The 27340-nt window shown below is 21.6% G+C and overlaps 7 protein-coding genes across 7 annotated transcripts; 2 read left to right on the top strand and 5 right to left on the bottom strand.

Moving 5' to 3' along the window:
• Window positions 1-1413: 1413 nt before the first annotated feature.
• Window positions 1414-2196, top strand: PY17X_0621800 (40S ribosomal protein S5, putative; the record flags this gene model as incomplete). Its single annotated transcript, XM_721560.1, has 2 exons — window positions 1414-1488; window positions 1687-2196. The coding sequence occupies 2 exons, from the start codon at window positions 1414-1416 to the stop codon at window positions 2194-2196; spliced, it is 585 nt and encodes a 194-aa protein (XP_726653.1).
• A 717-nt stretch (window positions 2197-2913) lies between these two features.
• On the bottom strand, window positions 2914-5238 carry PY17X_0621700 (conserved Plasmodium protein, unknown function; the record flags this gene model as incomplete). The annotated part of the gene is made up of 1 exon (XM_719967.2): window positions 2914-5238. One exon carries the CDS (start codon window positions 5236-5238, stop codon window positions 2914-2916), a length of 2325 nt encoding a protein of 774 aa, XP_725060.2.
• Window positions 5239-5891: 653 nt separating this feature from the next.
• Window positions 5892-7391, bottom strand: PY17X_0621600 (rhoptry protein, putative; the record flags this gene model as incomplete). The annotated part of the gene is made up of 6 exons (XM_022955421.1): window positions 5892-6044; window positions 6185-6266; window positions 6426-6555; window positions 6869-6991; window positions 7085-7174; window positions 7292-7391. 6 exons carry the CDS (start codon window positions 7389-7391, stop codon window positions 5892-5894), a joined length of 678 nt encoding a protein of 225 aa, XP_022813199.1.
• A 782-nt stretch (window positions 7392-8173) lies between these two features.
• PY17X_0621500 (uncharacterized protein) lies at window positions 8174-10738 on the bottom strand (the record flags this gene model as incomplete). Its single annotated transcript, XM_719965.1, has 1 exon — window positions 8174-10738. The coding sequence occupies one exon, from the start codon at window positions 10736-10738 to the stop codon at window positions 8174-8176; it is 2565 nt and encodes an 854-aa protein (XP_725058.1).
• Window positions 10739-11915: 1177 nt separating this feature from the next.
• On the top strand, window positions 11916-14549 carry PY17X_0621400 (conserved Plasmodium protein, unknown function; the record flags this gene model as incomplete). Its single annotated transcript, XM_724438.2, has 1 exon — window positions 11916-14549. The coding sequence occupies one exon, from the start codon at window positions 11916-11918 to the stop codon at window positions 14547-14549; it is 2634 nt and encodes an 877-aa protein (XP_729531.2).
• A 978-nt stretch (window positions 14550-15527) lies between these two features.
• On the bottom strand, window positions 15528-16235 carry PY17X_0621300 (conserved protein, unknown function; the record flags this gene model as incomplete). The annotated part of the gene is made up of 1 exon (XM_724437.1): window positions 15528-16235. The coding sequence occupies one exon, from the start codon at window positions 16233-16235 to the stop codon at window positions 15528-15530; it is 708 nt and encodes a 235-aa protein (XP_729530.1).
• A 2129-nt stretch (window positions 16236-18364) lies between these two features.
• PY17X_0621200 (conserved Plasmodium protein, unknown function) lies at window positions 18365-26349 on the bottom strand (the record flags this gene model as incomplete). Its single annotated transcript, XM_022955419.1, has 2 exons — window positions 18365-23530; window positions 23779-26349. The coding sequence occupies 2 exons, from the start codon at window positions 26347-26349 to the stop codon at window positions 18365-18367; spliced, it is 7737 nt and encodes a 2578-aa protein (XP_022813198.1).
• Between the last annotated feature and the right edge of the window lie 991 nt (window positions 26350-27340).

Raw genomic sequence — 27340 nt, 5'->3', positions numbered from 1 at the left:
ATATTTTCATATCCCAAGTCTAAATATTAAAAAAAATTCTCAATATTGTTCTCAAAATATTACAAGCCAACTAGGTGTTGTTTTTCTTTACAATTTGTTTATGCATATAGATCCATAATAAAAAAAAACATATTCCTATAATATTTTAGTATTTTTTTAAAATAAAACTTAAACATATTTTTTCAATAATAATAGGAACAAAATATTAGTATATAATTTTTTTGCACATTGTTTTCCAATTAAATTGAAGATTATAATATGTTTTAAAAATTTTTCAATTTCTCTCTAATATTTTTGTGGAAAAAGGGATGGAAACATGTATACAAAAAAAGGTTAAAACCTGAATTTTCCGAATTTGTTAATTTATGCTTTTTCTAGAATAAAAGCATAAATAAAAAAATGGATATATCAACATTTTGATGTTATATTGACAATATTATAAAATAATAAATTTATATAATTATAATAATAATAATTATTATTGTTATTATATATTTTATTATATATTGTATTATATATTGTATTATATATTTTATTAGCATTAATATTTAAATATGTTATAAATATATTTTTGCCATGTTATAAGGCAGTATATAGGGGGTTTTTTATTTTTTCGTATCCTTGGAGTGAGTATTGCATATGACTCTTTATTATTGACGAAAAAATATCCATGCTTTAAAAAAAAATATATATTTATTGCAACGCGTAATTAAAATATATACAAATAACATTATGTATATCGCATAATAAAAATAATATATACATATAATATAATCCATGTTATAACGTTTTTTTGAGAGGAAATAAAAATACAACAAATTTAAGTTATTATTATAAGCATCCACCTGACTGTAAAAAATTATTTGTAAAAAAATATTTTACATATATTTTTTTATTTAATAAAATAAAATAAAATACTTGAATTATGAATATTTGATAAATTCTTGAATTTATATTAAAAGGTAAGAAATCATAAAAATAATAGATTTAGAAATATAATTATACATTTTTAAATTTCATATATAATATAGTTATTTTAACAAGTGTATAATATTATTATATAATATCTTGTAAATATGTTTCAAAGTTTTATATAATATTGTAGTAAATAAGTTTATAAAATAAAATCGTTATAGGAAGCTATAACAATTTTTTTATTATTATTTTATGATTGTTAATTTTTTTTATCATCCTTAACCATAAGGGGGGGTGTTTGTGCTTGTTCGTTTTTTCATTCACGTACTGACAATATATATATTATATATATATGTTATATATATATGGATTGCTTATGCTTTAATGATATATATTTACATATTATAAGCTTGCATTTTTTTATACATATTATTTACATGTACTGTTCATATATTACCTTAATTTTTTTTTTTTTGAATAGCTAACTAATTTAAAAGAATGGAAGCAACATCTGATATAAAACTTTTTAAAAAATGGTCCTATGAGGATGTTAACATAGCTGATTTATCATTGGTAAGAATAAAAAAAAAAATGATATATACAAATGAAATTGCTTTTGTAATATATTTTCCGCCCCATGATAATAGGTCCTTTGATTTGTTATAGCATAATGGATAATATTTTTTGGGGAAAAAAATATGTATATATATGAACGTACATGCTTATGGATATTCATATTATTATATACGTTTTTTTTAAATGCTAATATAGGTGGATTGTATTGCTGTATCCCAAAAGGCATGTGTTTATACACCACATACAGCAGGACGTTATCAAAAGAAAAGATTTAGAAAAGCATTATGTCCAATAGTTGAAAGATTAGTAAATTCAATGATGATGCATGGAAGAAATAATGGTAAAAAATTAAAAGCTATAAGAATTGTTGCTTATGCTTTTGAAATAATTCACTTAATGACTGGAGAAAACCCAATACAAGTTTTTGTAAATGCTGTACAAAAAGGTGGACCAAGAGAAGATTCCACAAGAATAGGATCAGCTGGTGTTGTCAGAAGACAAGCCGTTGATGTTTCTCCATTAAGAAGAGTTAACCAAGCAATCTATTTAATTTGTACTGGTGCAAGAAATGCAGCATTTAGAAATATCAAATCTATTTCAGAATGCTTAGCTGAAGAAATAATACACTGTGCTAATGAATCTTCAAGTTCTTATGCCATTAAAAAGAAAGACGAAATTGAAAGAGTTGCTAAAGCTAATCGTTAAATTAATTCAAAATGTTATGATCTTACATTTTTTTATTTTATTCATTATTATGAACTCTAAAAAATGTACATAGAAAACGAGAAACGATATTTCGAACTTCATTTTTTCAATTAGTTTAATATATATTTATTTTAACTATTATGCTTTTTAAAATGTATTAAAAGAAAAAGAAAATGCAAGGGGAAAATGTAAGGGAAAAATGTATGCATTCCCACAATTCTACAATTCTACAATTCTACAATTTTGAACTATCGCAATATTATTTGCTCTATATATTCGCACAATATCATCCGTATATATTATGAGCGTGTACTTACGCGTGATAAAAAAAAAAAAAAAATTCAAAATTTTATGAACGGTTAATACGAAAAAAATTAAAATAATGATAAGGTCATACAAATGCTTTAAGAAAAAAAGAAATCCATACATTTTGGCTTATTGGCTAGCCAAAATAAAAAAAATAAAATAAAATAAAAAAAAAAATAAAAAATAAAATAAAAAAATAAAATAATAAAATAAAAAAATAAAATAATAAAACAAAATAATAAAACAAAATAAATAGAATAAACACTTGTGTCTATGCAAATATTTTATGCCTAAAATGCAATAGGCATAATAAAGGGGTACACATTTTGAGGATAATAAAAAAAGTAAGATAAAAATGGCAAAGGCATATTTACTTGCGATATTATGCCACACATTTTATTTGCATTAAATTTACTTTATAATATTATTATATTCGTATACATATAAATGGAAAAAAACAAAATAACAACACTGAATTAAAATAGAAATAATTTTATAAAAAAAAAACGAGTTTACATTAGTAGTAAAAATAAATAAATTAATATTTAACATAATACTCATTACAAAAAAAATTATTAAAATATTTAGGAGTAATGCAATTTTATAAATAGCGTTTAAAAATATGGATATTTCCATTCTTCTTTTAAAATTGGATAAAATTTTTTTTACATTTTTTTCAAAAGATATATATTTTTTGTCTAAATTAGTTTTTTTTATTTTATATGTTAATCTATAAGTACAAATTGTATTGCTTTTGTTTATATTTAAACTTGGAACATTATCAAATTCAGTTTTCGAAAAAGATTTTTTGTTGACATTTTCTTCTTTATTTATATACTTATTATTATATGAGTATGAAATATCTTGATCAGGGTTGTAACATTGTCCCTGATATTCTCTAGAAATATTTTGATATTTCATCATATAATTATTATAAGATTTGATGGAAATATCATTTTTATCTTTATATGAAATGTTTTCTTCACTAGGATCAACTTCAGTTGTTTCTTTTTCATTAACTTGTGTAGATGATGTGTTTGAAAAATATAAAGAGTTATCTTTATTTTGTTCATAAATATGTTTAAGTTCGAGGTGATTAAGTTCGAGGCGGTTATGTTCTAGCTGTTTAAGTTCTAGCTGCTTAGGGTTGATATTTGCTTTTTTTTTTTTTTGAGATTTTTCTTCATATATATTTATATCGCTTGAATATATTTCATTGTTTTTATTTTCAATTACATTAAATTGTCTTTTTTCGATCATACTAAAATTTTTATTCACAAAATATTTTTCATCCTCAAATTCGAATTCTTCTTCTTTTTCCATATCACTAATTGTTTTATTATATTTGTTATATTTTATATAATAATCTTTATATTTATTTGTGTTTTTTATTATTTTATTAAGCTCATTTTTTTTCATAGAAAGATTGTTAGTTATTTTATCTGAACTGTTAAGTTTTATGTCATCCTTTTTAATATCATCAGAATTCTCAATTTCTAGACTTTTTTTCGTTATATTATTTTTGTTACATTTATTATTTTTTTTTTTTTTTTTTGGATTTTGATTTGACACATTAAAATTATTTACAACGGTATTGGAAATGTTTGCATTTTTTTTTAAATTGTTATTATAATTTATTTCTATTTTGTCCACATCAGTATTCACATTTTTAATGTTTCTGAGAAGGGGTCCTGTTTCGTTCATGTTTTTCTTTTTTTCTTTTGTCTTTATATGATCATATATCCATTTTCTCAAAAAGTGAAAGATGTGTATTATACAATTTTTAAAAAAAGAGAAAATAATAAAATAATGATAAAATATATAGTTGTTTTTTATCCATATTTTATTATTTTCATTTTTTAAGTTGGACTCATAAACTGGCTTGCTCTTTTTGAAAATAATAATTTTATCATAAATGTTTGTTTTTTTTAAAAAACGTAAAATGAGAAAATATCCAAAAAAAAAATATATGTCCTTTTTTTTAATTATTATATTTGAATTATTACTTTTTTTTTCTCTTTTTAAAAAATTTATTTTATAATATTTTGTTATAAAGTGTATCAATTTCATAGATATTGTTAGAGGAGTACTAAGCTCACATATGGCTAGTATAAAATAAAAATATAAAACATATTCGGTTATATTATATTGACTTATTCCTAACAATATTAACAAAATGTATACAAATATATAGTTTGTTGTTATATGAATATTTGTGTGTGCATTTTTGTGTTTGTTTCGATCCTTCAGTTGATTAGTATTTATTGTCTTTGAGTCTTCTAATGTATGTTCATAATTTTTATTTTGGTCAGGCAAATTATGGGTGCTAGTTTTGTTACTTATTTTATTTTCTGATATTTTATTGCCCTCTATTTTTATCATATACTCTAGTTTATTATTTTTTCTCCATTTTATATAAAATTCTAGAATGAAAAATGCCAAAGATAATATAATATATATAATACTTATTACATAGATAATATTTCCATATGTTTCTTCATTTTTTTGCACAGTTTTAAAAAAATATAAATTGTTAAAATTTTCTGAACTGTTCATACGATTTTGTGTACTTTGATTAAAAAAAAAATGTATAACAAAATAAATCACAAGAATATTTAATAGTACTAAATTTAAAATAAGACGAATAATATATATAGATGAAAAATGTTTTTTAAAAAATATATCAATCACATTAATATTTTTTTTATTTTTTTCCATCATCCTGTTATTCTCCATTATTTTATTTTATTTGGAAAATTGAGGATTTTTTTTTTTTTTTTTTTTATCAAATAGCTTAACCATTAAATCTCATAATAACACCTGGTTGAAAACTTATTTGGATAAAATAAAACCAAATAATAATTAAGTACATATAAATATGTATGTATTTTTATACAAATAAATTGATATAAAATAAAATACCAAAATATATGGACATATAATAAATTTATTACAATTTATTGTTCGCTAGTTATTTAGTTCTTTCTTTTTATTCCACACATTTGTAATATCAAAAAATATTTTCTTTATTTAAAATGTAAACCAAACATATACACACATATGGTATTATCCATTTATTATTACAATTCATATGAAAGAGATCACCCTTATATATGTGCAATGGAGGTACAAATTAAAAAAAAAAAAAAATAAATAATAATTAAAAAATTATAAAAAAAGTAAATAAATATATTAAATTAAATAATAGCAAATTAATTAGCTAAACGATAAAAATAAAAAATAATTAGGAACATATAATTAGGAACATAATTGTGGGTTTAATTAAAAGCTTATTTTCATTTTGATTTTAGAAAATACATGTTCCAAAGTATAAAATGTGTATGCATGTATGTATAATCAGTAATAGGTACTCGATTGAATATATACCCTTATTGCATTAATTTGATATCTTTAAAATTAAATCCTTTTTTCCCTGTCACATTAAAAGTAATATATCCTTCTTTTTTGGCTGAAATACAATTTTTAACATCATCATCAAAAAATATAATTTCGTTAATATTAACAGAAAATTCATTTCTTATCTATAAATAGAAACAAATAAAATAGGAAATAATTAACTATCTTGTCCACACATTTATGTATATATAATTCATATTGTGAAAATAGAAAAAAAAAAACTTATAGCTGATTATTATTCATAAATTTTTTTTAGATACTATACCCTTTTTAAATGATAAGATTTGTCGTTGGACATTGGCTCTTTTAATCCAAGGGCCATATATTTTTTCGGTTCCTTATAATAACTAAAAAAAATGAACAAAAAAAAATGAACAAAAAAATATGAACAAAAAAATATGAACAAAAAAATATGAACAAAAAAATATGAACAAAAAAATAGTTTATATTTTCGCTAGTTTATGAGTCATTTCGCTAGTTTATGAATTTTGTGTGTTTCGCATTACTAGGGGTAATATGCATAGACCCGCTCTATTTTGGTTTCGCAATTGCTATGTTTAATACAATGCTGAATTAATTCTTCTCCTGCGATCAAAGATGGCGATTTCACCTTGCTATATCGGATTGCCTCGTCATCTATTCAGGTATTAAATAGGGAAATAAAAAATGGTCAGGTAAAATAAAAAATGGTCAAGCAAAATATGAAATGGTCAGGTAAAATACAAAATAGCGAGATAAAATATGAAATGGTCAGGTAAAATACAAAATAGCGAGATAAAATATGAAATGGTCAGGTAAAATACAAAATAGCGAGATAAAATATGAAATGGTCAGGTAAAATACAAAATAGCGAGATAAAATATGAACTGGTCAGGTAAAATAAAAAATAGTGAGGTAAATATGAAATTGTCAGGCAAAATATGAAATAAAGCATGCTCGCGCATTTCACCTGAAAACGTTGCAACAGTTATTTTGATATTATTTTCATAAAGCCTCTTTGATAAAATTTTAAAAGCATTTGTGACAGATGTCCCAATATCTTCAATATCGTTGAGTTTGTCGATATATCCGCCTGTACAGTCATGCAAAAAAGGAGTCAAAGATAAATAAATGGCAAAATGTATGTGTGTGTACATATAGCTATTACACATTATGTTACAAGTACCTGAGTGTTTTCCTATTAGGGTCAAGTCGAAATCGAAAACAGCCATCTTTATATTTATCTTTTTAAGGAGATCAACAAAGCCGTGAATACCTTTAGATATAGAAACAAATAAGCAATTAAATGAAATGGAAATATACACATATAAAATATTATATATATAGCAGAAAACCCTATGATTTTTATATTTTTAAGCTATCTAAAACGAACTTTTGGCCTCATTTTGGTGGTCAAATGCTTCTAAATATTTTTTTATTGCCGCCACTTTTTCCCCAATATCATTTCCCTCGATAGTACTATTTTCTGACATTGTGTTAATAAGCTAATTTAAATTTGCATAAAAAATGGGAATACAAAAGAATGGACATAAAAATTTATGTCAGTATAAATATTGTTGAATATGGTCAAATTAAAAAAAAAAAAAAAAAAAAAAAAAAAGATAAAAAAAAAAGATAAAAAAAAAAGATAAAAAAATAAAGATAAAAAAAGAGAGATAAAAAAGGATAAAAATTTATATAACGATTATTATTTTTTTCCCAAATGAATAGAAATCTAATTAATTATGAGATCATGTCACATGTAAATTTTTATATACACTTTTTTTTTAATTCAAATTTTTATTACTTTAGAGAAAAATATAATTATCAAAATGTGCAAATATATATATATAATATATATATACAATTTTGAAAATGAAAAACAAGAAAAAAAAATGTTAACAATTAAAAGAATACGACACAAATTAAAATATATAATAAAAGGAAAAAGTGTTTTTTTTTAAAACTATTAAATTTGACAATGTTAAAAAAATTGTTTTTTTCTTTTGTATAATGAAAATAATAATTTTTTTTTATATTTTAAGAAATGACTTATAATTTTTATTTTTTTTGATAGCAATAAAAATATGTCAAATTTCACACATTATAAGATACGTATAATTTGTGTTTATTCAAATTTAGTTATCAATACAAATAGAAACATAGAATGAAAATATTAAAAAAAAAAAAGAAAAAAAATATCACCAAATTAAAATAACTCCTCTTGGGACACTTGCCCTCAATATAATTCATCTCAAGCATTTATAAAAATATTTTATTTCTTTATTTGCTTGAACTTTTTTGATTGTATAAATCTCTTATCTTTTTTATTTAAAGTAGATTGCTTTTTTATGCTTAAATATGTTTGGTGTTTTCTATAGTTAGATATTTCTTTTGGCGTCTTATCCAATAAATATGCATATGCAAGATGACCTAGATGTAAATTTTTAGAATTAAAAATATTTCGTAACTCTTTTGAAATTGAATGATAAGAATTAATAGATGCTAAAAAAGCATTTACAGCTTTTTCTAAAAGTGAAGAATCTGCTTTAATTATTGAAATAAAATGATTAACTAAAAAATTAAGTATATTTCCTCCAACTGGTTTTAAAAACATAGGTACATATATTTTTTTAAATTTATTTATAATTTCATTTCCTAAAATTGTTTTAACAGATATATTTTTATTTTTTAAAAGTGTTATAAAATCTTTTTCTTCTGGTAACAAAAATAAATAAGATGTTCCATCATTATTTAATCTTGCTGTTCTTCCAACTTTATGTATATATTCTTCTAAAACTTGTGGCGAATCATATTGTATCACTACATCTAAGTTATTAAAATTGATTCCCCTAGATGCAATATCTGTACATAATAAAATTGAATTTTGATTTTTAGAAAAATCTTCAAAATTTCCTAATCTATCTTCTTTTGATAAATTTCCATGAAGTATATATATATTTACATTTTCAAAAATACAAACCCTTTTATGAGCATCTGCATTTACATCATATAATATATTATTTGATTCACTATTTTTATCATCTTCAATATATATATCATCTATATTTATATTTTTATAATTTAATAAATTTGAGGATTGCATTTTATTTTTCTTTCCTTCTAAACAATTTTCCATATTTTCTTTATATTGATTCATAATTGTTTGTTCTAAATGTTTTTTTAATAATCTTTCATCTTCTTTATTTAAAATTGGTTTTATTTCATTATTTAATATTTTATTAACTTGAATATTTTTTTTTTTTACATCTGTTGGCCAATATAATTTTTTTAAAACAATTTGAAAATATTCTGTACTTTTGTAATTTGAAAAAAATACAACAACTTTTTTTTTTTCTTTTATACATTCTAAAATTAAATATAATAAACCTAAAAATTTATTTTTTAAATCTATTAAAATAAAATGTTGTTTTAATTGTTTTGGTAATTCATAATTATCTTCTTTATTATTTATATTTGATTCAAAACTTATAGAAACATCTTTGCTTCTCAATGCTGTATTTTTTTTATCGTTTGTAATTTCTAGCCATATTGTTTTATTAGTTAGGCAATAATTTGCTAAATTTTTTATTGCGTTATTCAATGTGGCAGATATGAATACCATTTGGAAGGTTTCACTCACGATGCCTTCATTTGATTCAGTCACAAAATGTTGATCGGCTGCTTCTATGTTTGACGGATTGGGAATATCTTCTACATGTTGATCGGCTGCTTCTATGTTTGACGGATTGGGAATATCTTCTACATGTTGATTGGCTGCTTCTATGTTTGACGGTGTGGGAATATCTTTTACCTTTTCAAACTCTTCGTGTTTAATTTTTTTAACCAAATCATATATCATTTTAATTTTGTCTTGTGTTCCCAAAAATATAATTTTATCTGCTTCATCTAAAATTACAGTTTTTAAATATGTCAGTTTCAATGCTTTTGTGTTTTGTAAATGATCTAATAATCTTCCAGGTGTGCATGTTAATATTGATATTCCTTTTCTTATTCGATTTTTTTCTGATTTTTTTTTTTCACCTCCTATTATACATGAAACTACTATATATGGATATGCTTTTGTTAAAATGGACAATAAATTATTTATTTGTATAGCTAATTCTCTTGTAGGTGATAAAACTAATATAAATGTTCCCATTTCTCTTGTTATTTTTATATTATTTTTTTCTTTTAAATTTAATATTTTCTGAACAGCTGGTAAGGCATAACATAAGGTTTTACCTGACCCAGTCATAGATTTTAAAAACACATCATTGTCTTTAATTATCTTAGGTATACTTAGTTTTTGAATTTTAGTTGTTTTTACGAAATTATTTTTTTCTAATGTATTTAGCAAACTTTCATTTAGTACATTTTTCAAATCAGAAAATAGACCTTCAAATATGTCACTTTTATCATTTATTAAATTTTTATTACTTATTAAGTTTATGTTATTTATTAAGTTTATGTTATTTTCATTTTCCTTATTTTCGTCATTTACCTTGCCGTTCAGAATTTTAACCGAATTAGTGTCAACCCCTGAATCTTCACCACTATTTTCTGAAGCTTCTTCAATTTCGTTATCATCATCACTTTCGATGTTTTCATTCCCACCACTATCATATCCCTTTTTATTATTTTTTACAAATTTATTTATCTTACTTTTGTTTCCTTTAACTTTTTTTTTCACAGATTTATTTATCTTACTTTTGTTTCCTTTAACTTTTTTTTTCACAATTTTATTTTCTTTATTTATTCCATTTTTTGTATGCTTTGAGAATTTACTCCCCTTTTGGCTTTTTTTCTGAAATTTATTTATCTTTTTAAATTTGCTCATTCTGACAGAATATTTAAGTGTCAAGAATACAAGTTAGCCAAATTGCGTAACAGTTGCTTAGCAATTATGTAGAGTTATTTTCTTCTCATATCACAATTTTTTTTGATTATTATTATCTCTATACATATGTTTAAGCAGTTTTATTATTTGCTATATTTATCATGTTCTAAAATATTTAACTTTTACTTTTTTTTTTCAAACTATTTGTCTGGCATTAATATAGAAAACGGGGTTTTGTACATATAATAGTTCCATTAAGGTGGAAATATAGCAAAATTGTAAAAAAAAAATAAAAAAATAGTTAATAAAGAACAAAATTATAAAAAAAAAATAAAAAAAAAATAAAAAAATTATTAATAAGGAACAAAATTGTGATTATTAAAAAAAATGCAACATAAACAAACCCATTGACAACAAAATCAAACAATTAATATGCTATAAATAGTGGGTCAAATTTTTTATTTTTTTAATTTAAATTTAATATTAATAATATTACATAAAATGGTAAAATAACCATTTATTTAATTCATTTATAAACAATTAAATAATCAACTAATTAATTTATAACATCAAATACATATTTATATGATAAAGATGAAATAATTTCTCCGTGTCGTGTTTCAAAAAAAATATAATTCATGCATACATATGTATGTATATATATAATATATGTACATATAATAATATATGCATATTTTTTTTTCCCTTTTTCAGACGAAAATAAAATTACAATTCAGTTAAATTATCAATGTAACAAATATCTAACCATATAATAATCAAAATTTTCATAATATATATATATATATAGGTCCCCACCATTATCCATTTTTATGTATTCATCCTAACAACCCAAATTTATTAACACAATTTTATATTTTATTTAAACAGCCAAAAGTGTAAAAAAAAAAAAAAAAAAAAAAATGTAACATATTTTTTTTAGCTAGCTCTATTTTTATGTTAAAACTATATAATAGAATTTGAATATTTTTTATTTAAGTATATTCTATAGGATATAAAAATAAAAATAATTTTAATAACAACATTTTTAATAGCCTTTCCATAACTTAATAAAAGGATAATCATATTTTGTTAACCTTTAATAGAATATAATTATATGTGATAAAAAAAAAAAAAAAAGTGTGGTTTTATTATCATTGATATTAAATATATTATTTTTATGAGTTTTTTTTTTTTTCGAAACAAACAAGATGATAACACAAATGAGAATACAAAGGAACAGGGTGAAGAAAAAGTAACCCTGAAAATATATTTAGATGAAATGTTTACACATAGTGGTGATATATTTAAAGCTGTGTTTGAATTAAATGGTCCCAAAAAATCTAGCGAAAATATCCAAATAGATTTTATTGTCATATATATTTATGGATTGTACATGTTTAATAATGAAGTAATAAATTTATGTAACCATGAATTAATAAATAAACAAAATAATATAAATTTGCCATTTTATAATAGACAAAATTATTATAATAATCAATATTTAATATTTTATACAAATCCAATAATATTATCAAGCAATATTATTTTTAAAAAAAATGAACAAACATATATTTATAATTTAGAGTTGCTTATTCCGTCTTTTATTCCTCCAACATATAATGGAAAAAATATAAAATTTAAATATTTTCTTTATATTCAATTAGTTAAAAGATATTGTAAAAAAAATAATAAAGAATATAAAACAAAAAAATATGAAAAATATTTTCCTATTAACATATTAACATCTAAATATCCAAATTCACCAATCCTTGATTTTTATAATTTTCCTATTAGACCTTATGAATTAAAAACATGTTCAAAAATAAATAATTTTAAATATTTATTTCACAATTTTAGAGTTAAAGCTAATCAAATTTATATAACTAATTTGAATGAGATACAAAATAATGAAGACAATGCTTCTAATAATATGACTAAATTAGAAAGAACATCATTTAATAGTTATATAATACCTTCTTATATTTATAATAACAAATATAAATCTAATTTGGATATTTTACTTTGTATATACAATATTTGTTTGCAAAGAAAAAATGATTCATCACTATATCTAATAAATTATATTGTTAATAACTATAACTATTTTTATTTTACACATTTATTTTTTTATTTAATATATCATTATATTTATTATGTTAATATTGTTCCGAGAAAAGACGCCGATTCTGATCAGTTCTTCGATTTTGCGAAAATGTTGGAATATGCCAACTGCATGAATGTGGCTAATAATAACGTCGCAAATAATGTCAAAAATGACACAAATAATGTCGAAAATGACACAAATAATGTCGAAAATAATGGGGAGGGCAGTTTAGAAGAAAAGGAAGGACAGGGGATGTCTGTTGATGTGCCAACTACCCTTAACAATCAAGTAAATTCTGAACCGTTTGAAAATAGGGATGATATAGAAATTATAAAAATGGAAAAATTGAAACACAAAAAAAATTCTGACCCATACTTAAATAATACTATTTTATATGATGATAAAGAATTATATAATTTTTATTTTTGTAATTATGATAATTTTGAATTTAACGGGCAAATTTATATGCCAATACGTTGGTTTGATAACTTATTTGTAAAATGTCAAAATAACCAAAATGATCCAGATTCTGTTGAAAAACAAATTATTAACAACAATTATGTAACATATAGTGATGAGGGTAGTGAAATTTCTGAGAATCCCAATATCACTGATCAAGTTGGGTCACAATATAGGCCCGATAAAACAGGCGATAAAAATGGTGAGAAAAATGGCAAGAAAAATGGCAAGAAAAATGGCGAGAAAACAGGCGAAAAAACAGGCGAGACTGAAGCCCGCTTTCAAACAGAGGAAACAGTGTATTATGATAAATTTATCGACAAAATAGAAACAATATTAAATTATATGAGAGCAGAAAATATGTTCAGAAATATTAACAGAAAAAAAATAAAAAACAAAATTCCAACTTTGGATAATTCTAACGAAATAAATAATAACGAATGTAATGATAATTTTGATACCAATAATATGTGTGTATTAAAAAATAAAAAAAATGGAAATACAAATATTATGAACATATATAAAGTAAATATGAACAAGAAGAATGTTTGTATAGTTACACTAGTGGATAAATTTCAAAACAAAATAACAAACACATTTAATCGTAACAGTATTATAAATATAAATATGAATTTTGAGCAAGCAAAAGATATATATACAATACATGCAGATATATATTTAAAAAGAATTGAAAAAATAAAAATTAATACAAAATTTATAAATTTAACAACAAATAAATTATATGATGATACTGATATTATAGAAAAAGGAAATTCCACAGTTAGTTTTGAGGAAGAATTTAGTAAAAATTCTAATGATAACTATAATTTAAATTATACTAATATTATAAATACAAAAATAATATTTGAAAAAAATGTATCCATATTATATTGCTCAAATAAAAATGTTACTTTTATTTTAAATGAACAAATCATACCACAATTTAAAAATGATTTAGTAAAAATAGAATATTTTATAGATATTAATTTTTATTGCCTGAACAAGCAATATAATACAGCCGATTTATTTGGTGTTAATAATAATATATTAGACAATATATATAATCTTAATTTTAAAATCCCAATTAATGTTATAGAAACAATTTATCATACTTATGAAAATTATTCAGGTATTCATTTTTATGATCAAACTATTTCACAATTAGAAAACCAACAACTTATGTTGAAATATAATCACAAATTATTATATACTACCAAAGAAGATCTTATCAAAACTGTTATATTGTGAGGTTAAAATAGGGTGCTTAAACGAAGCTATACATATACACATACACACATATGCATACACACACACACACAGTATCAATGTTAACCTTTTTAATACCAAAATGAATAGCCATGCAAATAAGCATATTTGTGAAATGTGTGCAAATATATAAAATATTTTTTTATGATTATTTATCTTATCCCGCTTTATTATTTACTACTAATTTTATTTCCTTTTTTTTTTGTAAAAATAAACTTTCACTTTTCACATTTTATAGTCTGATTGTGTATATACATGTGTAACATTCCACATTTTTTAATTTGCAAAAAGTGCAAAGGAAACAATTATGAACATGCAATGTATTCTTAAAAAGTGTAAAGAATTAAATGGGTACGTAATAAGGTTGAAAAAAAAATAAAAAGTAGAATGGCAAGTAGAATGGCAAGTAGAATGGCAAGTGGAATAATAATGGGTGAATAGGGGCTAATAAAATTCGCCAACTATTAAGCTATAAAAAAATAAACACCCACACAATTTATAGAAAAAATATGCACATAAATTATTAAAAAAAAAAAAAAAATATATTTTATTGCTTTTTGCTTAAAAAATTATTGCCTGTTCAGAATATATATATACATATGTATATATATTTTTTATTTTTTTGGTGACTGTTCATGTTTTACAATTTCAGAAATTACATTGAACTTTCGCTAAAAGTTTGTATATAAGTAGCCCAAATTACGATTTTCGTACATTCGTTTCAATGGAGAAAATGCAATTTATTTGATAATTATATTTTTTGTTTTTCAGAATTTACAAAAATAAAGAAAAAAACAATTGCTTCATTTTGTGACATATACATTTTTTTCTGAACATTCATAATTCAATTTTTTCAATTTTTTCAATTTTTTCAATATTTTCAATATTTTCAATTTTTTCAATATTTTCAATATTTTCAATTTTTTCAATTTTTTCAATATTTTCAATTTTTTCAATATTTTATTCAGTTACGCAACAAACTGGATGATATTTGCTAGCTCCTTGTTTGAAAAAATTAATTTGTTCTGTTCTACCACTAGTTATATCTTTTGTAATGTTAAGATATATATCATCAAGTTTAGCTTGAGAAATATCATCACCTGAAGCTTGGATGGCTTTGTTATTTTCAGTATACTGATTAATATTATCATAATAATAAAAACCATATATACATTCATTCATAAATATTTGAACAACTTGTCCTTGTCTTATATGTTTATTATTAATAATTTCTGTATATATACATAAATTACATTTAATTTTCGATTCATAATCATTTACATCCTCACATTTAAATTCAACATTTTTTAAAATATCTTTAGCATAATTTCTATAATTTTCAATATATTTTAATTTTTCTTCCATTTCTTTCTTTTTTTTTGCATCTCCTTTTTCTTTTATTTCATCAAAATTGGAAATATTACTCTCTCTATAATTATTATTTTCATCATCACTCATACTTATTGATTGATCTAAATTCTTAATTTCTCTGGTTAGTAATTTTTGAATAGTAGCTTTATACATATTAACATCATCTTTTGGGACATAAAAAGTATTTTTTAATTCAGAATTTCTTCTATCGTAAAATACACATTTTGATATTTGTGATTTTCCTAACACAGCATTTAATAAGAGGGCTCCCAATATTAAAGTAATATTTATTTTCATTTTTTCACAATTTTTTTTTTTTTTTTATATGACTGTTCAGGTGATATATATAATTTTTTTTTTTTTTATATGACTGTTCAGGTGATATATATAATTTTTTTTTTTTTTAAATAAAATAGTGAGTTAGCAATACGCACAACGTGGAAAGGAATTTGTTAACCCTATAAAAGTTGAAAATAAAACAAAACAAAATAAGATGAAATAAGATGAAATAAGATGAAATAAGATGAAACAAGATGAAATCAAATTCGAATATAAATAATTATACGAATGTATCATGTAACAAGTCTCCATATATTCGGCTTTATTAACAGCCAATTATCATTGCATGACTGTACAGAACTTTCCCCATAAAAATGTATATACATACATATACATATATATGCATACATACGTGTAAAAATTATTTCACATTTTATCTTCACCATATAGTTATAAACAAAAATAACATATTTACTTTAGATAAATAATGTATGCATATTTCTCTTTACATAATATATATATATTTTTTTCGTTTCTTACTATTCGTTTTCCTTGATAAAAGTGTATACATAAAACGTGTGGGAAATTTATCATATAAATAGTTTTTTCCCTCCTTTTTTTTTTTTTAAATATTTATTTATTATATAATAAAAAAAGTCTCTAAATGGTTAAAATACCATTTCAAAATAATTTTATTTTCTGAAAAATTATAAATCATATGTATGAAAAAAAAAAAAAAGCACAAACACAAGGAGAGAGGAATTAAGCAATTAAAAAATAAAATTTATTTTTCCGCTTCTTATATATATTTTGAAGTTCCTTATTAGAACTGGTTTTATTTATACACGTTACAAATCGCAATGTACATTTTTATATATGCTTATAACTTATTTAAATATATCATTAGTTATAAATAGCTTTCTTTATATTTTTTCCCATCTAATATTTATATATATGCATGATATAATATTGGTGATATATATATATCCCTTATTTTGTTAATGCACATAATATATTGAGAGTGGTAAAATAATTAAGAGGCTAGAAAAATGTAATAGATAAATAAATCATAATAAAAAAAACACTTATCATAGTTTTTTATTATAAACACATATTTATAATATTCTTTGCATGAAATAAAAACCATGGCAATGTAAATAAAAAAATATTATAATATATAATATATATATTTAGCCATAAATAATAATTTCGAAATTTTCAAACTTTTCAAACTTTTCAAATTTTTCAAAATGATTAAATGACCTGATGAGGGGATAATAAATCTATATAGCATACCACAATATGTTAATAACTTTTTTTTTTTTTTTTACTTTTCAATGAATAAATATTTCGAATAAAAATGGTTCAAATAAATGCTAATATTTTACCACGCTTTAAGTGAAAAACTTAATTATATATATTTTTATTCTTATAATATACAAAAAAGCGGAAAGCATTAGGAGGCAACATTTGTATAAGATATGTGTAGGCGCATATATATAATAGTAATATTCTTAATGGCTTAAAACTAAAAAGGAAAAATATAATAAAATAAGATAAAATAAGATAAAATAAAATAAAATATAAACAGCCACAATTGCTTATTTCACACAACACTTATGAAATGCAACTGTCTCAAATTAATCTCAACAGAGATACTCTTTTTAAATGTTATGTTCATTATTTTAATTTTGTTAAGTGTAAAAAGATATGATAATTCATACGAAAAATGATATAAATTAAAAACTGTCTCCATTTTCATTATAGTTGTAAAACAATTTCTATAATACCAAAAAATCAATAAAATAATTACACAATTAAAAGGAGAAAAATCATATACATATATATAATACCTTTAGTGATAATGGTACATTGTAACTTAAAAAAAAAAAAATAACAAAAAATTAAATGGAAAATGTAGGATATATATTGAAATAAAAAACGTATTAACATGTCATAAAATGCCTGACTTGGCAAGAAAAATGAAATAATTTAACAAGCCATATCAAACTAATTATGGTACCAATGTGCATATTTTTTTATACACATATACAAAAAAAAAAAAAAAAAAAAAAAGAAATGATAAAGCTTGGAAAACACATGGACAATACTTAAATATGAACAAATATCATAGATACATATTGTTTTTATTTTTTAAAATCATCACATAGATAACACTTTTGAGAACAAGAAAAATGATATCCATGTTCACACTTATTAATATAAACAATGCCATTTGTAGAAAAATATGTATTTTGGCTATTTTCATAATCAGAATTTTTATGTTTTCCAGTTGCTGATGATATATAATATAAATCGGTATTAAATTTATGACTATGTTCAGGTTTAAAATTAATTATTAATCCTTTTTTTTTTCCATTTGTATACGTTTTGATTTGTTCTTTTATTTTATTCTCTGCTATTTGACAATTGTCATTAAAAAATGTATGTTCATCAATCATTTTTTTTAAAATAGCAATTAAAGGTAACTTAATTAATTTTATTTGATAATTTTTATACTTATATAACAATTTTTTGCATATTTTTTGTGTATGCACATGGGAATTTATGTTAATAACAAAAAGTAAAATTTGCTCAAACAGGTAGCTAAAAAAATCCATTTTTTTTTTATTTTGTTCTTTTTTTATGACTTGTTCAGAAATTTCTATAATATTTTTTAGGCATTCATTAATTATATGAAATATTATATACTCATTTAGCTTGTTATTATTATGTTTGTTTCTCTTCAAGATAAATCTCAGCATGTATATATATAAGAAAATTAAGTTATATTCTTCTGTATTATATATCCAATAGCATTTCATCAAATCAAGCGTATTTTTATTTTGTTCGCTATCCTCTTTTCTCTTTATCTCTACACCATGATCACTATTATTGCTTAATTTGTTATTTCCACTATTCATGGATTTTGTTTGATTTGTTCGTTTTATATCACCAGGTGCATTCTCAAAATATTTGTTGTTATTATTATCTCTGTCTACATTTGTTATATCATTTTTTTTTTGGTCCTCATCATGTAACTTTTGTACTTTATGAGGCTGTTTTTTTCCAACAAAATAATAATAAAAAAAATTCTGACCATGTTCATAATTTATTTCTTTGAATAGATTGTTCATAAAAATATTTTCCCCCCTTAGATATGTGTCTGCATTTTCTTTTTTTTTGAGCCCCAATTTTTTTAATACATTTTTTTTAAAAGGCATAGAATAAAAATTATATATATCAATTTTTTTAGAAAAATTTATTGCATATATATCATCATAATTAATATTTTTTGAAAATTCATATTTATTTTTTATATTAAAAACTGAGAATATGTTTAGAATTTTATTTTTTATTTCTTTTAAACATAAATCTGTAATTTTTATAAAATCTCCACTATTTTCATATATATAAAGAATAACATTATTAATTTTGTATTTTATAAATATAGGTTGATAAATTTCTGCTTGAATATATTTCACAAATTTATATACCTTTTCTTTATTGTGCATACAAAGAAGATTAATATATTTGCGAAATATTTTTTTATATACATATTTTTTTATAGCATAAGGCATATTACATTTATATATTAATATAAAATATGTCCGTTGTTTTAATTGGTCAGAAAAATTATCACAATTAATTAATTCCTTTATAAAAATTTTCCACACATCTATAATATCTTTCCTTATAACATCATCATCATGTTCACTTCTTTTATTCTTCGATTCATAATGTTGATATGTTTCTTCTCTCTCATCATTTTCGTCATCTCCATTTTCGTCATCTTCACCATTTTCACCATTTCCATTCTCATCACCTTTGTTCATAATATCCGATTTCGTATCGTTTGCTACAATATCAGTTTGTTTTACATTTTTCTCCATTTTCTTTTTTAACAAACTTATCGTTTTTTTGTTAAAATAAAAATAGCTATTTAATATGTAATAGGAAAAGATATCTTTAAAAATGTGCATATGCTTAAATAAATATCTATAAAAAATATAACCATATAATTTTTTTTTCACACATTTTTCATTATAAAAATAATATATTTTATAATATACATATTCATATAATTTAGACAAATCTTTTTGATTTTTGTAATATGTTAATATTGGATTATAATAGCAAAAATAATCTAATATAACTAAATAAATGTTTTTATATTTTTTTTTTTTTATATAGCTAAAAAATGCAATATATTTTAATAAATTATTTATATCCCGTTTTTTATTTTTTTTCTCACAATCTGGTAAACCACTTTTACTTCTTTTCCTATTTTCTTCATCTCGAATAAATATTAATTTTTTAACATATAACAATAGAATATATTTCAAGTTTTTCCTATAATCGTTCATATTAAATATGTTTCCGTTCGCATTTAGATGCGCGTTATTTGGATTCGCGTTATTTAGATGCGCGTTATTTGGATTCGCGTTATTTGGATTCGCGTTATTTGGATTCGCGTTATTTAGATGCGCGCTATTTTTCCTCTTCTTTTGCGCCCTTTTAGCTTTATCATTGGCAAGAAACAAATTGTTATGAACATCACAGCCTCGGTTTTTAAATATAGTTTCTTTTCTATCCTCAAAGTAAAAATTGTTATCATCATTTGTTGGATGGTTTGTTGTTGTTTTAGATTTATTTTCATCAGTTTCATAATAACAGCTAGCTATGTGTGTATTAGATTCTGTTCTACATCTATTCAATTCAAGTGTTATATCACCAAAAATATTAAATAGATCAATATTATATATTCGAAAAATAAGATATTGAACTAGATCACAAGTAGAAGTATCTTTCCCATAACCTACAACATTATCCTTTATTATTTTATTTTTTTTTATAAACATATTTTTATTTCTAACAAAAAAAAGAGAAACATAATTTATAAAAGATTGTTTCTTTTCATCTGTGCAATTTTGTCTATTGTAATAAAAAAAATGTTGATTACATATTTTTCTGTACACTCGTATGTGGGCTCGAAATTTATTCTGATTTTTAACATCATTTATAAAAGAATACTGTTGAAATAAAAAATTTATAAAATATATATTTAATTTGTATTCAAAAAAAATTCCATCTTTTGCAAAAATAAAAAAAAGTATCAACATATATGTTAAACAATTAACAATTTTATTTATCTCTTTTTTTATAAAATATATTTGTAATATAATCCATGTAACTATATTTTTCATATTTGAATTTATAATATAATTTTTTTCTAAAGAAATATAATGAAAAATTTTTAATATAAATAATTTTAATTTATAGAACCCATCTTCTTTTGATTCTTTTATTTCATAAAAAATGTTTTTTACAAGATCTTCACAAATTTCAGAATCTAAACTATTTTTTAATATAGTTTTTAAATTATTTATATAATATATTAATGTTGAAATTAAATGAATATAAAACTCGCAAATATTATATACAAAATTGTTGATAAGATGTTCTTCATTAGTCATATTATAATAATAAAACATATTATTAATAATATAAAAACAATCAAATAGTGATAGCTGAAAAAGTAAAAAGATTCCATTTTTGTCTAAGTTAAAAAAATAATTTAGATTCACATTACAACTCTTTTTATATATTTCATTTGTATCATTTAAAAGGCTTTCAACTAAATATATGTTAACATTTTTGTCTACTAATAAATTATTTGATTCCCATAAAAAGATGTTCATAAATTTATTTTCTTTAATTTGAGAATAAGATATTGCGTCTCTAAAATTACTACATCTTCGACATAAATGGTTAATAAATAATATAACATTTTTATTTGTACTAGAATTGGAATGACAATTTTTATATGATAAAAAGAATTTTGAATACATAAAAAAAATATTAAAATAATTTTGTAAATTGTTAATATCAAAATTTTGGGAAATATTTATATCTTGTTCTGATTTTGAAAATGTTCCCAAATTTGGTTCGCGCCTTTTTACTCCGCATTTTTTTACTTCGCATTTTTTTGCTTCGCATTTTTTTGCTTCGCATTTTTTTGCTTCACATTTTTTTGTTTCGTACCTATTAATGGAGAGAGAAAACGGAATCTTGAAAATCACTGAATATACATAGTCAAATAAAAAATAGGTTTGGTAGAAATTTGTGTATATATATGATGGAATATATATAGGGAAATCTGCATTATTAATATTATTATCTTTGCAAAATTTATAAAAGAATTTATTTTTTTTTCTAATTATATATGATAAAAAAAATTCACAATTTGTAATTTTATCATCATTATGTCTACTATATAAAAATGAAGATATATGAACTGGTAATAAAGATATAATATTTTCTATTACATTTTCTAAATTTATATTTTCAAATATTTTACAATATTTATTTATTAAACATATAAATGAATATATATTTTTAATATGTCTCAATCCTTTCCATATATTTAAATATTTATAACAAAAATATTTATCAAAATTTTCAAATAATGTTATGTTTTTTTCTTCTCTTATATTATTACTCCTTTGTTTAATCATATGTTTATAATTTTTTTTTTTGAATTTTAAAAAAAATATATATTTATTTATATATTCCCATTTTGGAAAATTACCATCATGTCTACCAATGCAACTATCGCTATTCTCTACCCATTTATCATTTATATAATTACAAAAAAATAAAAATAAATCATAACAAATATCATTATAAAATAAACATATTTTGTAAAATTTTCTGAAATGCTCAATAAAATTCTGTATTAAGTTATGATGAGTAAAACATATTTGCTTATTTATAATATAATATTCACATAAATAAAAATATATATTTTCAATATTATACATTTTAAATAAATTAAATATATATTCATATAAATTTATATTAAATTTGATGCTTAATTCTATTGCTAATCTACATAATTTCAAAAGTTCTTCAATATATGATTTATTAACTACTTTATTTTTTATGTATATTTTTTCATCTGATATATATTCACTATTTTCTGATTCTACTTCTCGGATTTTTTCCCAATCTTCTTCTTTATCTGAATATTTGTTAGATGCATCTTTAGAATCAGAATCAAATTCATATGCTAATAAATCAGAGGAAACACCATTCTTTTGATATCCTTCATAAATATTATTTGATTCATAAGTCTGTTCGCTATTTTGAATAAGTCTGTCTCTACACATGTTAGATGTGATGCTACCTCCATAGCTCCCTTCAATTATGCTTTTCATATTCATTTCAAAGAATAGAAAAAGAAGTTTCTTTATTTTGTTTTTTCGATCCTCTTCTCTTAGTGGCAGATCGACCAAGGCGGGAATGTCCCCCTGCGACCGAAACGAAAGTTGAAATGAAGAAGTTGAAATGAAGAAGTTGAAATGAAGAAGTTGAAATGAAGAAGTTGAAATGAAGAAGTTGAAATGAAGAAGTTGAAATGAAGAAGTTGAAATGAATGGAAAAGGGATTTTTTTTATTTATTTTTTTATTTTTTTATTTTTTTTTTTTTTTTTTTTTTTTTTTTTTTTTTTTTTTTTTTTTTTTTTTTTTTTTTTCATTTTTTTCTTCCTTTTCTTACGTTGTAAATGTACAGAATCAAAATGAGAAGGGAGTCATACTTTTTGTGATAGAAAAAAAGATAAATCAAATATATCAAGGAATTCAAAACAATAATGTCTACTTTATTATTATTAAGAATGTAAAGATAGATAAGGTTAACATAAAAGTTGTTTGTGTTGGTTCCAATTTTTGAAGAGTGGGTATTATGCTCATCAGTCTTCTTTTTTGGGTCATAATTATTTTCACCATTATTATTAGGCCCATTAAATAATGGAAAAACAAATCGAGCTATTTTATCTGTTCTATTTATTTTAATATTTTTAATAGAGCATTTTATAGAACTACTAAATGATTCATATATATTGTCTTCTTCTAAAATTGTGTAACTTTGAATTTTGTCATAATTTTTACAAAATATTTGAAATAAAGATATTTCCATATTTATATTAATTATTTGATAAATATATATATTTTTTTTGTCATATATTATTAATATATTATTAACACTATTATTTAAATAACATATATTATGTTTTAAAATAAATTTTTTTTTTATTTGAACTTTTGATGAAGAATATTCAAAAATAATAAGCTTATTTACATATCCTGCACAAAAATAATTTTCCCATTCTAATATAGATAGAAAGGGTATAAATTTTTTTTTTTTTTTTTTTTTTTCTGATTCAAAATATGTCTCTTCTCTTTTCTCATCAATGCCATTCTCATCAATGTCATTCTCATCATTTTCGCCATTTTCCAAGTTTGCTTCATCTTTGCCATTCAAAAGATTAGCAGAAGTATGTGCAAGTTTTTTAGAATTCACATTATCTTCGATTTTATTTCCCAAATTTCCTGATTGTATAATTTCTCCAGTTTTATCAAACTTTATGGCAAATAAAAATTTTTCATCCTTTAAAACAGTTACCTTATTGTTATAAGACGCAAATAAAAATTGCTTATGAATTTGAATATTTAATAATCTGTATTTAAATTTGATATCTTTGGAAATAGTATAAATATTATTATTAAACATTTTACTATTTTTATTCATATATATAATATTAAAATATGTAAAATATATGAATTTTTTATCATTTATTAAATAAGCTAGCCATATTTTATTATTTATTAACAAACTGTTTGTTTTTTCATTATAACTATTGATATATTTATATTTGATAACATAATTTTCTAGAATTACAATTTCGTATATATATAAAGATTTGTCTGTACATATACATAACTTATTCAAATTGTTAATATCTATATTTCTTATATTCTTTATCATATCATTTACAATAGTACAATATGAGCTTTCATAATAATTAAAACTTGTTTTCATACAATTTTGTTCATATTTATTTGGAATTATTGTAGTTATAAATTCTTTAATTTTAACATCATCTTGATAATTGCCTTTACAAAATATTCTACTATTTAATTCTAATTCTTTTAGACTAAAAACAATTACTTCATCATTGTTCATTGCCATACATAAAAAATTGTTATTTATACAATATTTGCTAATATTTTTATTTGCAAAATTGTTACATGTTTTATTAATATCATTGTCACAATTCAAAATGTACACATTTTTATATACTAAAGCTTTTAAATAAAATATATTTCTTTTATTATATATATATTTATATATATTTCTTAACTTTATTATTTTTTTACTTCTAATAAAATATTCTATATATAAAAAATTTATGTCTTTAGATAATTCGACTTGGTTATTTTCTGGTTGTTCAGTATCTGTGCTCAATTCCTCACTAAAGATATCTGATTCATTATTATCATTTATCCAACTATTATCTTTTTCTACATTTTCTGCATCTACCAATATAACATGATTACTAAATTCTGTTTGATATCTATTGCTTCCAAAAGGTGAAATCAAATTAGAATCGTTCACTTTATTTGATTGACAAACTTGATTGATTTTGGAAATTTTGTTTCTATTTGCAATCATTTTTTTCTGCTGCTTTTTTTTACATATATATAAATATTTGTAAAATGCATTATCCATAGTAATATTCATTTTAGTGTATTCATATTTATTTTTTTTTAAAATATTATGAAGTTCATTATCTTGGATATTCCAAAACGATTCATTAAATATATTTTTGTCTCTATATTTTGCTTTTATTTTTTTACCATAACAACCCTCAACATCTTTTGATTTTATTTTTTTAACATATTCATCCTTTTCAATAATCATGCTATTTGAGCTAGCTTTTTCATCTTCACTTTGTATCCATTCATCATCATTTGAATTATTCATATTTAATATTTCATCCACTTTTTTATAAAAAAGCTTTTTTTTCTCTTCCTCACTTATTAAATTTGGAAATTCACTATTTTGAGTTTGTTCTTTTTCCATTTTCTGAGGATCATCTTTACTATTCCCAAGCGAATTTATTTTATGATTTACGAAAATGGCTTCGTCAGAAATTTTGCTATCACTATTGTTGCCATCACTATTGCCGCTATCTTTACCATTCGCACCCATACTGTCATAGGAATGGTCCATCAAATTATTGTTACAAATCTGCTTATCTGTAGGCGATTCATTTTCGAGTTTCATTTTTTTACAAAAACATATATAAAATCGGTATTTAAAAAAAAGAGAATGAAGCAAAGGTATTGTACTGTACTGTACTGTATTATACTGTATTGTATATATATTACCTACTTATTTCTCCTCTCTTTTTCTCTTTTTTTTTTCCTTTAATTTTATACCAATTTTATCATCTCTCACTAATTATCATTTTTCAGTACTTTACATGGTCACAACTTTTTTTTTTTCTACTATCTACTTTTTAATATTTCTTTTTTTTATTTTATATTAATAAGTCTGTTCTTAATTATCATTATAAATATTACACGAATATATGTGATATTCGTGATTTGTCATTTATTTATTTTCTTCTGTTCTAGCAAAAGGAAAACATCCACGTTCTCAATAATATGCTATGCAATTGTGCAATTATATCGTGCATGTATTTAAAAATAAATAAATGAATGCTTCCTTAAAATATGAAGGACTATGGGAAGTCTTTTGCATTTTCAATAATGAAAAATAGTAAAAAACAAATTTTCATTATTTTCGGTGTTTTTTATTAAATACGTTATTCTTAAATTTGCTTATGCTCATACAAGCATATTTATGTTTATATTTATGTTTATATTTATGCTTATATTTTGTTTATATTTATGCTTATATTTTGCTTATATTTATGCTTATATTTATGCTTATATTTTTGGTAAAATGCGTAAAGTAGTTCTACAATATGCATTCCAATATTTTTGTATGTAATACTATTTTTATTATGCATATAATAAAAACGCTAACTAAAATGGGAAAATAGCTAGCGAAAAGGTACATGCGAATATGCACATATACATTACCTTTTTTTTTCATCCAATTTTAGCAATAATTTATTCTATCCAATTGATGAATTGTAAAAAAAAAACTGATATTACCTTACCTGTTCATAATATATATCATTTTTTTTTTTTTTTTTTTTCAATTCTCAAAAAATGCACACAAAAAATATTTAAGAGCAAGCCAATAT

Source organism: Plasmodium yoelii (genome assembly GCF_900002385.2).
Source record: "Plasmodium yoelii strain 17X genome assembly, chromosome: 6".
NCBI classification, from domain to species: domain Eukaryota; phylum Apicomplexa; class Aconoidasida; order Haemosporida; family Plasmodiidae; genus Plasmodium; species Plasmodium yoelii.
Note: the sequence above shows the minus strand (reverse complement) of the source record. Positions and strands in the feature narration are given on the sequence as shown.